The sequence below is a fragment of the Lathyrus oleraceus genome, chromosome 5, assembly GCF_024323335.1.
Source record: "Lathyrus oleraceus cultivar Zhongwan6 chromosome 5, CAAS_Psat_ZW6_1.0, whole genome shotgun sequence".
Classification (NCBI taxonomy): domain Eukaryota; kingdom Viridiplantae; phylum Streptophyta; class Magnoliopsida; order Fabales; family Fabaceae; genus Lathyrus; species Lathyrus oleraceus.
This window is the reverse complement of record NC_066583.1, coordinates 208,969,372-208,981,311: the sequence shown is the minus strand read 5'-3', so window position 1 is coordinate 208,981,311 and position 11,940 is coordinate 208,969,372. Positions and strand designations below refer to the sequence as shown.

At 39.9% G+C, this 11,940-nt stretch overlaps 1 protein-coding gene across 1 annotated transcript; it reads left to right on the top strand.

Moving 5' to 3' along the window:
* Positions 1-8,352: 8,352 nt before the first annotated feature.
* Positions 8,353-10,050, top strand: LOC127079755 (uncharacterized). Its single transcript, XM_051020126.1, has 4 exons — positions 8,353-8,935; positions 8,993-9,240; positions 9,346-9,733; positions 9,914-10,050. Exons 1-4 carry the CDS (start codon positions 8,353-8,355, stop codon positions 10,048-10,050), a joined length of 1,356 nt encoding a protein of 451 aa, XP_050876083.1.
* Positions 10,051-11,940: the final 1,890 nt, after the last annotated feature.

Genomic DNA, 11,940 nt, shown 5'->3' with positions numbered 1-11,940 from the left:
TTCCTGAACTGGAAAATATTCTTATTTCGGACGCCAAAACTTTCCACTTTCTTGCATTTAGTCCATTGGATCTTCTCTGTGGATCTGGAGGGCATATAAACACGACAACCGAAGCGTAAAATCACGAAAACACAAAATAACACTGATAATTAATAAAACTGCTTAAATATCTTACGGGAATGAAAATTAACTATAAAGGTACTATAATGCGTACACAGTGTCTCAAAATCCTTGGTTTCTTGTCGGATAAGCAATGAAAATATAGTGAAAATGGTGACCGATCACAACCCCAAACTTAGCTCATTGCTTGTCCTCAAGTAATGTCCTATACGACAAAGTGTCACTTCCCAAAATTTGTATTCTTACCATGATACTGCTGAGATCTTTCGCCCAAGCCTTCACTCTCCCTTTTATAGTTCCTGCTTTTCCTAATGAGTTTTCAGCCACACTTCCACATTGAGGTACCGCTTCACCTGTCAGCTTATATCACACTCTCACCAAGTCTCTCGGGGTTAAAGTGTTTTCACTCTCAATTCAGAATATGCAATATCAACTCACAAGTTTGAATAGTTTCTCCTTTCATATCAACTACACATAACACACACTTTTTGAGGTCTTTCGGGTTGTAATGGGGCCTGGGTTATGGTGTGGATAATCCAAACAAAATGGGAAACAAGTGGTTTTTGGTTCGGAGTCAATATTACTATTATTTTCACTGTGTTTGTTCATTTTATTTCTTTTGCTCTTTTATTATTATTATTTTTTTAGCTCGGGTTTTTCTTTGTTATTCTTGTTTTTCAACCGAGTGCCTTTCTTTGGCCAGTGCTTCTTTTGAACCCTCGAGTTTATTTTCTTTTCTCTTTTTTTTTCTCGATGATTCTCTTATTATTGTTTTTTTTCGCACTCACCTTGGCTTTTAAAACTTATGGGGATTTACCCCAAACTTAGAATTTCAACACAGCTTAATAATATCAACTTGACTCCGAATAGGGTAAGGAAGTGTTTTGGCCGCGGGGTACATTTACGGGGTTAAACAAACAATGGATACAGGCTCAAATGGGGTTACCAAAGGATAACATTAACGGGATGGCTAGAAATGCTCAGGGGTATAATCAAACAACATGCCTCAGCGTGTGTATACATGTAGTGAAACTCCCAGAGAACTTACGCAAAGTCAGAGTGATAAAGACATACCTGAATATCGCTCATGATGACAAATGTGTTTGGATTTTTATGCACTCACCATGTTAGGTAAAGCTTGACAGCATCCACAATACTTCGAGTATGGTGCGACTTCTTACTCAACTCGGAATGCACAGGGACCCTATGTTAGTTGAGCTTTAGAAATTGCGTCTGATCTTTTCTTCAGCAGTATCGACTTTCTGGGAAGATCCTTCACAACAAGCAATAGTAAGTGGAGTGATCATTTCATCCACTACCGTTATTGATCATTACCTCATCCAACTATAATACCCAGAACCTGAAATACATGCAGCACATGATACCTGATAGTAAAAATAAACCAAATGTGAAATGGTAAAAGTTAAAAATTGGGAAATAATCAACAAAAATAAAAGTAAAAAGCATAGTGAAACCTCCCTCACACTTGAACTAAACATTGGCCTCAATGTTTTCGAACAAGATAGAAGGAGGGTGACTCACAGTGCCCTACTGAGGGGGCTGGATCGGGAAGTGCGACATACCCACACAAAATTCAAATTTTTCAAATAAATCTCAAATCTGCAGGCCTGACACGGGCCGTGTCATCTAACACGGGCGGCCGTGTCAGGCTGCTGTTATTCTCATGTTTCAACTTTTTCCATGTGGTTACCCTCGCCCTTTTATGCAACGCACTGTGCAAACCTAAAATAACAAACAAACACAAACAATAATTAGAACTAATAACGCGTGGGTTGCCTCCCACGAAGCGCTTCGTTTAACATCGCCTAGCTCGACGGTTCATTCCCCTTGTTATGGGGGGTACTTCAGCCTCCAAACCTTGTTGCCCCTCTTGTCCAAAACTAGGAAGCTGTCTCTTTCATTAGTTTGGATTCCATTGTGCCACACGTCCTTTATAACCTTTATATCCTTACCTTGTTTTCGCTTCTTTTCTTTCTCTTGGTTTTTGGAATGGAGATGGGAGTCTTTCCACTCAGGGTGGCTAATGGCAGTGGTGAGAGTCGAGAGGGCCTTCCTGTATCTTTCTCTGATGTTGGTATGTTACTTTGCCTTCTCGCCTCTGTCCTGATTAAGCCCACTTGATAGTGAGAGTCTGTATCTTCCTCTAGCTCCTGGTCTTCAATAGCATTCAATGTTATCTCTTTGTCGTGAACTTTCAAGGTTAACGTGCCCTGATCCATGTCGAGATTGCATCGACTTGTCTGCATGAAAGGTCGACCCAGAATATTGGGTGCCTCCCCCTCTTCAGGTATGTCTAGGATTACAAAATCAACTGGAAAGACCAAGTCCTTTATTGTTACCAACACGTCTTCAGCTATACCATATGCATCTTTTCTTGAGTGATCTGCAAACTTCAGATTGGTCTTCATATCACTGATATTTTTAATACCCAGCCTGTGATAGATCGATAATGGCATCAGATTCACACTAGCTCCAGAATCTATTAGTACCTTTTTGAAAGTTCTTTCTTTAATTGTGCATGGTACTGTGACCGTTCCCGGATCCTTTTGTTTGCTAGGAATTTTCTGCCCCGGTGAGTTTGCACCATATTGTTCCTTCCAGGATACCTGTTCTTCAGTGGTTGGTTTCTTTTCTGCCATTACCTCTTCCATGAACTTCTTGTACATGGGCATCCTTTCAAGTGTTGCAAACAAAGCCATATGACCCTCAACCTTTTTAAACATTGTCATGAATTTATCCAAGTCTGACTCGCTAGGTCCCTTCTTTGTCACTCTCTGAGGGTAGGGCAACTTAATCACCGGTTTAGTTTCCTCTTTAGTCGGCTCGCTCGGTGATATAATTTCTTTCTTTTTAGCAGCCTTTTTCTCTGTCGTCGTGACAGTATTAACATTCTCCTGACCTCTCTGATTTTGAACTGTTTCACTTGGTAAGGAACCTGGTGTTCGAGAACTTGCTAATTGTTGTGCTATCTGCCCCAGCTGAACTTCAAGATTCTTTAGAGAGGCGGTGGTGTTTTTCTGATTGTTTCTAGTCTCTTCTTCAAATTGCCTATTTTGAGCTTCCAGGTTTTCAATGGCAACCTCCCAGTCTGCTTTCCTTGGAGCTTGCTGTTGTTGATATTGAGTCTGATATTGACCTTGACCCTGTGGAACATTCCCTTTTTGATCTCTCCAGGAGAAGTTTGGATGATTCTTCCAACTTGGATTGTAAGTGTTAGAGTAGGGGTTATTCTGCTGTAAGAATTTTATCTCTTCAATTTGTTGAGGGGTTGCAAAGCAATACACAGTGTGGTGAGGTCCATTACAGATTTCACAAGTGATGGTCTGAGCAGGTTGAATTTGAGCTACTTGTTGAGTACTTATATTCATCGCTTTCAATCTCTTCTCCACTTCAGCAGCAACTGTATCTTCCAAACGAATTTTATTTGCTTCTAGGTCAATGACTTCTTCAAGTTTGCTTGTACACTTATCATATAATTCTATATGCTCATTTGCGGCTATCGCTTCAATGATCCTTTTAATACCAGAGGCGGTTGAGAAATTTGTTGATCCACCGGCTGCTGTATCAATTAACTATTTTGTCTTTATTTTCAGCCCATTCACAAACATCTGCATTTGTTCAGTCTGATCCATATTATGAGTTGGGCATGCTACCAGGACCCTTTTGAATCTTTTGTAGGAATCTCCCAAAGACTCACCATCTTTCTGTTTGAAGTTCAAGATTTCATACCTTTTTCTCAGAAATACTGATGCGGGAAAATACTCATTTAAGAAAGTTGTTTCCATCTCTTCCCATGAGGTAATACTGCCAGCTGGAAGAGAGTAGAACCACTCTTCCGCCTCTTCAGATAAAGTGAACGTGAACATTCTTAACTTCTTTGCTTCATCGGTGTGACCGTCAATTTTCAAAGTAGTACTCAAGGTCAGGAATCTCTGCAGGTGCTTGTTGGCATCTTCATTAACCTTTCCGGTGAAAGATTTTCTCTCAAGTTGCTTGATTGTGCTGGGATGCAGTTGAAAGTTCGTCACATTCAGCGGTTGGTTGACAATGGTCAATCTACCACCCGGTGCATTTGCACCTCCATGGTCACCCAGGAGTCTTTCCGGAGGTGGAGGAGGTGGAATTGGAGGAACTTCAGCCATTGGTTCCTTGACTTCTGAGTGATCAGAGGTACTTTCTTCTGAAGAATCCACCCTTTGTTCTCTGCGCCTCTGGTGAAGGGTTCTCTCAATTTCTGCGTCAAAAAGGAATTTTTGCTGAGGGCTTTCCTCGCATACACAGATTAGTGAATGAAAATATATAAATGATAGAAAAATAATTTTATTGCAGAGCAACAAAATTGTAATTGAACTTAAAATTAAACTCTATATTTTTGGCAGTCCCCGGCAACGGCGCCAAAAACTTGATCGGGAAAATAGCAAGTGTACTATTTTTGCCTTTTATAGTAATAATGGGGAAAATCCCTGAATGTCGATCTCAAGGACTGCACGTTAGTATTGAGTTTAAATTATCATTCAATTAAACAAAAAGTATTAATTTGGTTTTTCAGGGTAAAAAGAAAATAATAAAGAAATATGAAAATAAGGGTTTATAGAGAAAAAGGAACAATGCCAGGGAAGGTGTATGATTTATCCTTGTAATTACTCTGAGTTACTATTGCATCAACAAATATCAATTACTACCAGTTCTCAAGGGTATTTTCTCCCAAGTCCTTGGTGAGAAAACCTTTAATCAATCTACCCTAATTCCTATGTCCATAGCCAATTAGGGTGAAGTTAAGCTGTATAATATCAAGAATGCTCTGGTTCATACAGGGTATCTCTAGTCCTAGGTGATATCTATTGCAGAGTAACCTGATGAAAACCTTATCACTGGCGGTCCAGCCTAAGTGATAAGCATAGATCAATCTCAATTGGTCCGAAAGAGAAAGCAATAAACACATCAAAAGGTTACCGTAAACAAAATATTATAAATGCAAATGTAAACTCAAATTCATTACAATTCTAAATCAGGGACACCCCCTAGCATTGGGGGGTTTAGCTACTCATATTGTTTAAAATCAATTCAAGATAAAAATTACACATTACAAGTAATTGGATGACTTTGATTACTGTAAATGCCTTGATCTCTGTAATACTTGATTACTTCATAATACTGTGGTTTGCTGTACTCCAGGATGATTTTTCCTTTGGTAGAAGACCTCCTTATATAGTGAAAATCCCTTGGCAGAAGGTGGAAATCTCCAAAACATCCATGCAGCTCAAGCCCGGTGAAAAAGCCCGAAAACTGGAAAATCCACGTTTTGGGCTGACACGGCCGTGTCAGGCTGACACGGCCGTGTCAGGCTGACACGGGCGGCCGTGTCAGCTTTCTTTCTTGTTTTTTACTTAATGACACGCCCCAGGTGACCTGACACGGCCATGTCAGGCTGACACGGGTGGCCGTGTCAGGCCTCTGTTTTGGGCATTTCTTGTGCTTTCTTGACCTTCCTCCTGACACGACCCGTGTCAGGTAACACGGGTGGCCGTGTCAGGCTTCCTGAACTGGAAAATCTTCTTATTTCGGACGCCAAAACTTTCCACTTTCTTGCATTTAGTCCATTGGATCTCCTCTGTGGATCTGGAGGGCCTATAAACATGACAACCGAAGCGTAAAATCACGAAAACACAAAATAACACTGATAATTAATAAAATTGCTTAAATATCTTACGGGAATGAAAATTAACTATAAAGGTACCATAATGCGTACACAGTGTCTCAAAATCCTTGGTTTCTTGTTGGATAAGCAACGAAAATATAGTGAAAATGGTGACTGATCAGTTCTCTTCTCCCATTACCCCTCATCAAAATGGTGTGGTAGAAAGGAAAAATAGAACTCTCCAAGAATCTGCTAGAGCTATGATTCATGCTAAGAAGTTGCCTTACCACTTCTGGGCCAAAGCTATGAACACGGCCTGCTATGTTCACAACAGAGTAACCTTGAGGAAAGGGACCCCAACCACTTTATATGAAGTCTGGAAGGGAAGAAGACCTACTGTCAAATACTTCCATGTGTTTGGTAGTAAATGTTATATCCTGGCTGATCGTGAACAAAGAAGGAAAATGGACCCCAAGAGTGATGAAGGAATATTTCTGGGCTACTCAACAAACAACAGAGCTTTTAGAGTTTTTAATTCCAGAACAAAAGTTATGATGGAATCTATCAATGTTGTTGTTGATGATCAAGAGACTGATGTCACAGACGATGTTGAAACATTTCTGAATGATGCCCCAGCTGATCTCTTGGACAAAAGTAATGAGAGTGAGCCCACTCAAGCTGAACCTGAAGCTAATAAAGTTAATAAGGGACCCTCTATCAGAATTCAGAAGGATCATCCTAAAGATCTCATTATAGGAGACCCAAATAAAGGGGTCACCACCAGATCAAGGGAAGTGATCGCACATGCCTGTTTTGTGTCCAAGATTGAGCCTAAGAATGTCAAAGAAGACTTAACTGATGAATTATGGATCAATGCCATGCAGGAAGAGTTAGGCCAATTCAAGAGAAATGAAGTGTGGGAATTGGTTCCAAGACCTGAAGGAATAAATGTTATTGGAACAAAGTGGGTTTACAAGAATAAATCTGATGAAAAAGGTGTGGTTACTAAAAATAAAGAAAGATTGGTAGCACAAGGATACACTCAAGTTGAAGGAGTTGACTTTGATGAAACATTTTCTCCTGTAGCTCGCCTGGAGTCCATTAGATTACTGCTAGGAGTGGCATGTATTCTGAAGTTTAAACTGTTCCAAATGGACGTGAAAAGTTCCTTCTTAAATGGCTACTTAAATGAGGAAGTGTATGTTGAACAACCTAAAGGGTTCACAGAACCAAATCTTCCAAAGCATGTGTATAAGTTGAGGAAAGCCCTCTATAGGTTGAAACAAGCTCCTAGAGCTTGGTATGAGAGACTCACAGTGTTTCTCATCGACAATGGATACAGGAAGGGAGGCATTGATAAGACTTTATTTGTCAAAGATGAAGGAGGAAAGCTCATGGTGGCTCAGATATATGTGGATGATATTGTGTTTGGTGGGATGTCAAGCAAGATGGTTCAACATTTTGTTGAGCAAATGCAGTCTGAATTTGAAATGAGCCTTGTTGGAGAACTAGCCTATTTTCTTGGCCTGCAAGTCAAGCAGATGGAAGATTCTATCTTTCTATCTCAAAGTAAATATGCCAAAAATATTGTTAAGAAGTTCGGCATGGAGAATGCAAGCCACAAGAGGACACCTGCTCCTACTCATCTGAAAGTGTCCAAAGATGAAAATGGTGTCAGTGTGGATCAAAGTCTCTACAGAAGCATGATAGGGAGTCTGCTATATCTCACAGTAAGCAGACCTGACATTGTTTTTGTTGTAGGTGTATGTGCTAGATATCAAGCTGAACCAAAGGTGAGTCACATAAACCAAGTGAAAAGGATCCTGAAATATGTCAACGGCACTAGTGACTATGGGATGTTATACACTCATGGATCTGAATCTATGTTGTCTAGATATTGTGATGCTGATTGGGCTGGAAGTGCTGATGATAGGAAAAGCACATCTGAAGGATGCTTCTTCTTGGAGAACAAATTAATATCATGGTTTAGTAAGAAGCAAAATTGTGTGTCTCTGTCTACTGCTGAAGCTGAATACATAGCAGCTGGAAGTTGTTGTTCTCAACTGGTGTGGATGAAACAAATGCTGACTGAATACAATGTCACGCAAGATGTCATGACATTGTACTGTGACAACTTGAGTGCTATAAACATTTCTAAGAATCCTATTCAACACAGCAGGACAAAACATATTGATATTTCACACCATTTTATTAGAGAACTTATGGAGGATAAGATTGTAACCTTAGAGCGTGTTGCTACTGAGATGCAGTTAGCTGATATTTTTACAAAGGCATTGGATGCAAATTAGTTTGAAGTCCTAAGAGGAAAATTAGGGATTTGCATTTATGAAGACTTGTAGCAATTAATATGAAGTGGGAAAAGTAAGCAAAGTAGTGTCTATGTGGCTAAAATAAAGCGCCCCCATTATGGTAAATCATCACCTAGTTTTGGAAATACCATCTATTACCTTTTCACACGCAACCTCACTACCTACTCCAACTCTTCCAACTCCCTGCTTCTTCCTCACACTCCTCTACTAGGGCAACTGCAATTTTTCCACAGAAACGTCAAGATGTCACAACATCAAACTACATCTGATTCAAAAACTACTAAGTATACTCACAAGGTTAGCACTCCTTCCATGGACATTCACGATGATGAGATTTTGGATGTGGTTCCTCTATCAGTTATTCCCTGCGAAGCCCTTGACTTAAACCATCCCATGGATGCCTCAGCTTCTACATGCCCCAATCAAGGTAACATCTCCAGTATCCCTTCTGGCTCAACTCATGCCACTAGTTCTAAGGAAGATATACACCACACTGATTGTGTCATAAGGAACCTAGTCACTAGAATCCTTAATGAAGGACATTCTGTGAAGGGAGTCTCTACCCCCCTGTCTAAAATGTACCCTTCTCCTGAGGTTGCACAACATAGTGAGAAGAATAACGATTCCTCCAGTTCTGAGAAGGACATGGCTGCTGAAGGTTTGTGCTCTCTAGGGCAAACTATGTCTGGTAAAGGAAAATCTGTGGCATCTAAAACTGCCAATGCTTCCCATTCTGAGAAGCATGATGTTGCAAACGATGTGATTGACCTAGAGGATGATAGGTCTGATGAGCAAGAGGATAGCTTACTTCATCACTTAAAGCCAAGTGTGGCTAAGCGTATGAAGACTCGAAAAGGAAGACCTGTGGCTGAAATGATGTCAGCTAAAACAGCTAAGAAGATTGCTGGTGTTGGTCCTTCCAAATCTTGGAGCAAGGTTGAAGTGAAGAAGAGGAAGGTTAGAGAAGTCTCTAAGTCTGAAGATGTTGAGGAAGATGTCCCTGACATCTCTCTTGTGAAGAAGACCACTATGAGGAAGTCCCCTGTGAAAGTTGTTGTTGTGCATTTGGATAATATCTCTTTCCATCTTGAAGATGGAGCTGCTAAATGGAAATTTATGATTCAAAGAAGGGTAGTTGTGGAAAGGGAGTTAGGAAAGGATACTGTTGAAGTCAAGGAGGTCATGGACCTAATAAAGACTGCTGGGTTAATGAAGACTGTGGCGGGGTTCTCTTAGTGCTATGAGGGTTTGGTTAAGGAATTTATTGTCAACATTGCTAAGGATATTGCTGATAAGAACAGCAAGGAATTTTGCAAAGTATTTGTGAGAGGTAAGTGTATTACATTCTCTCCCACTGTCATTAATAATTTTCTGGGAAGAAGAGTTGAGGGTGCAGGTGAATTGGAAGCTACAGACAATGAGGTCTGTAGAGAAATTACAGCAAGACAGGTGAAAGGGTGGTCTATTAAAAAGCATATTCCTGCTGGGAAGTTAACTGTCAAGTATGCAATATTGCATAAAATAGGAGCTGCAAATTGGGTGCCTACCAACCACATTTCCACAATTGTTAATACCCTTGGAATATTTATTTTTGCTATTGGAACCAAAATGAATTTTGACTATGGTAGATTTATGTTTGAACAAATTATCAAGCATGCATCTACTAATGCAGTTAAGCTGCCTATTGCCTTTCCCTCTATGATTTGTGGGATTATCCTGAGTCAACACCCTGAGATTCTGAGTTCTAATGACATACCAAGTAGAAGAAAACCTGCTCTATCAATGCACTATAAACTGTTTGAAGGCAGTCATGTCGAAGACATTGTCATGACGTCTGCTATGGAAAAGCCAACCTCAAAATTTGGAACCATTACTGAGCTGAAGGAGACTTGTAAAGAGATTGGTGAAGGGATAAGGGTAGCAACAGCTAGGAAAGAATAGTTGGAAGCCCTGATTGCAAGCTTGGAGCGAGCTGAAGGTGAGAATATTGAACATGTTAAGGAAGCTGAAGCCCACACCTCTAGTGAGAGGTCTGCAACTAATGATGAGACAAGTGGCAATTCTGTTTCTAATGCTGATGAAGCTGTAAGCTCAAGCTCCTCTGATTAGCTCCTTTAAATTTGGCCCCCATTGATGTGATGATTTTTGTTGCTGTTTTGATGGATTTTCTTGATTTTGGCAATTATGTTCTGTTGTATTCATGTTTTATTGGTTTGTATCACATCTTGCTTACAGCTGAATTTGTACTTGATTTTGTAACCCTTAACTTTTGACAATTTGGTTTATGACTAGGTAGACATTTATTTTGTCTCTTTGGTCTCTTTTGGCTAAAAAAGGGGAGATGTAGCTATAGCCATAGCTGTTGTTTGATGTTATGAGGGAGGGAGAAATATTATGTCTATGTAAAGCAGATTGGTGCTTGATGTGGACTAGCTGAAGAGGGAGGTGGTGTGTTCTGAGCACAAGCGCATGTGTGTTTACTGTAACACCTCAAAATTTTCCCTCCTCTCTTGGGACTAGCATAACATATTGCATTTCATTTTAGGTCATTAGGCATTGCATATTGCATATCATGTGGTTACATTGTGCAAGTCATCCTCTTAAGTCTTGATCAGGAGATGAAGAGATTTTGGTGCAAGCTAGGGTTTTATTGACTGATCATTAGCCATCTGAGGATTGGGCTATGAGTTAGGGTTTTTGGAGATTGAGCTACATCTTGGTTGAAATGATTCATCATCATCATGGTTTGACATCATCAAGTGTTGGAGCAGACACCTTGAGATTAGGGTTTTGACCACTGGTCAACCCTAATCAGTTGCATTGGGCCAATCAGGGCATGGCAAGGAGATGGGGTCTACAATGGATATGAGGATCATTTCATGATTGTATTGAGCTTATTGAGGCTAGGGTTTCACCATTGAGCTATTTCATCAGAGAATTGGGGCTCAGATTGATCAGTGCATTGCCAAATTCATCTATCAGTTGAAAAGTCAACTGTGGTCAACTGTGCTTGATTTTATGGATTTGGAGGTGGGAGAGAGTTGGATACACTTCATTCATGTTGGAACAAGTGTTATTTGACATGTCAAAGCTCAAGAATGGAGAAAATAAAGTCAGAACAAAATTGCCAAAAATAGAAAGTGACTTGTAATGGAAGTTTCCAAAAATGGAAAGTTTTGACCTCAAAATTACATGTCCAAGGAAGCTTCAAATGAAAATTTGTTCAACATGAAAGTTGTAGATCTTGTTCTCACCTTTCCAAGAAGTCCAAGAACTTGAAAATTCCATGTATGGTTGGCAAGTTATGGTCCATTCAATTTCAAAAATGACCCATAATCAAAGTGGCATAACTTCCACATGGAGTGTCCAAATTGAGTGATCTTTTTATGTGCAAACTCCATTTGACATGTACTTTCATGGTGCATAATTGGAATTCATCAAAAATGGTCAATGCAAAAGGTCAATTTTCAAGTGTACAATTAAAAAGTCAAGGGCAAAATGGTCCAAGTTGAGAAATAATGAGAATTTTGGCATGGGGATTTTTGCAACACCTCACAAATGCAAATTAGAAATTGTCTCAACTGTCATAAACTTCCAAAGTCCAATATTTGGCTAAGTCATTTTGGAATTGCACTTGAAATTGCATATTTTGGCATAGCATGTTGAAAATGAAAATACAAAACCAATTGCCATGAGACAAGTGCCAACACATCACAAATGGAATTTGGAGAGTGTGTGAGCTGTCATACAGCTGTCATGGGCCCCAGGGTGAAAAGTCCATTTTGCCCTTGTTTAGTAAAATGCATTTTTGCTAATCACATTTCATTTTGG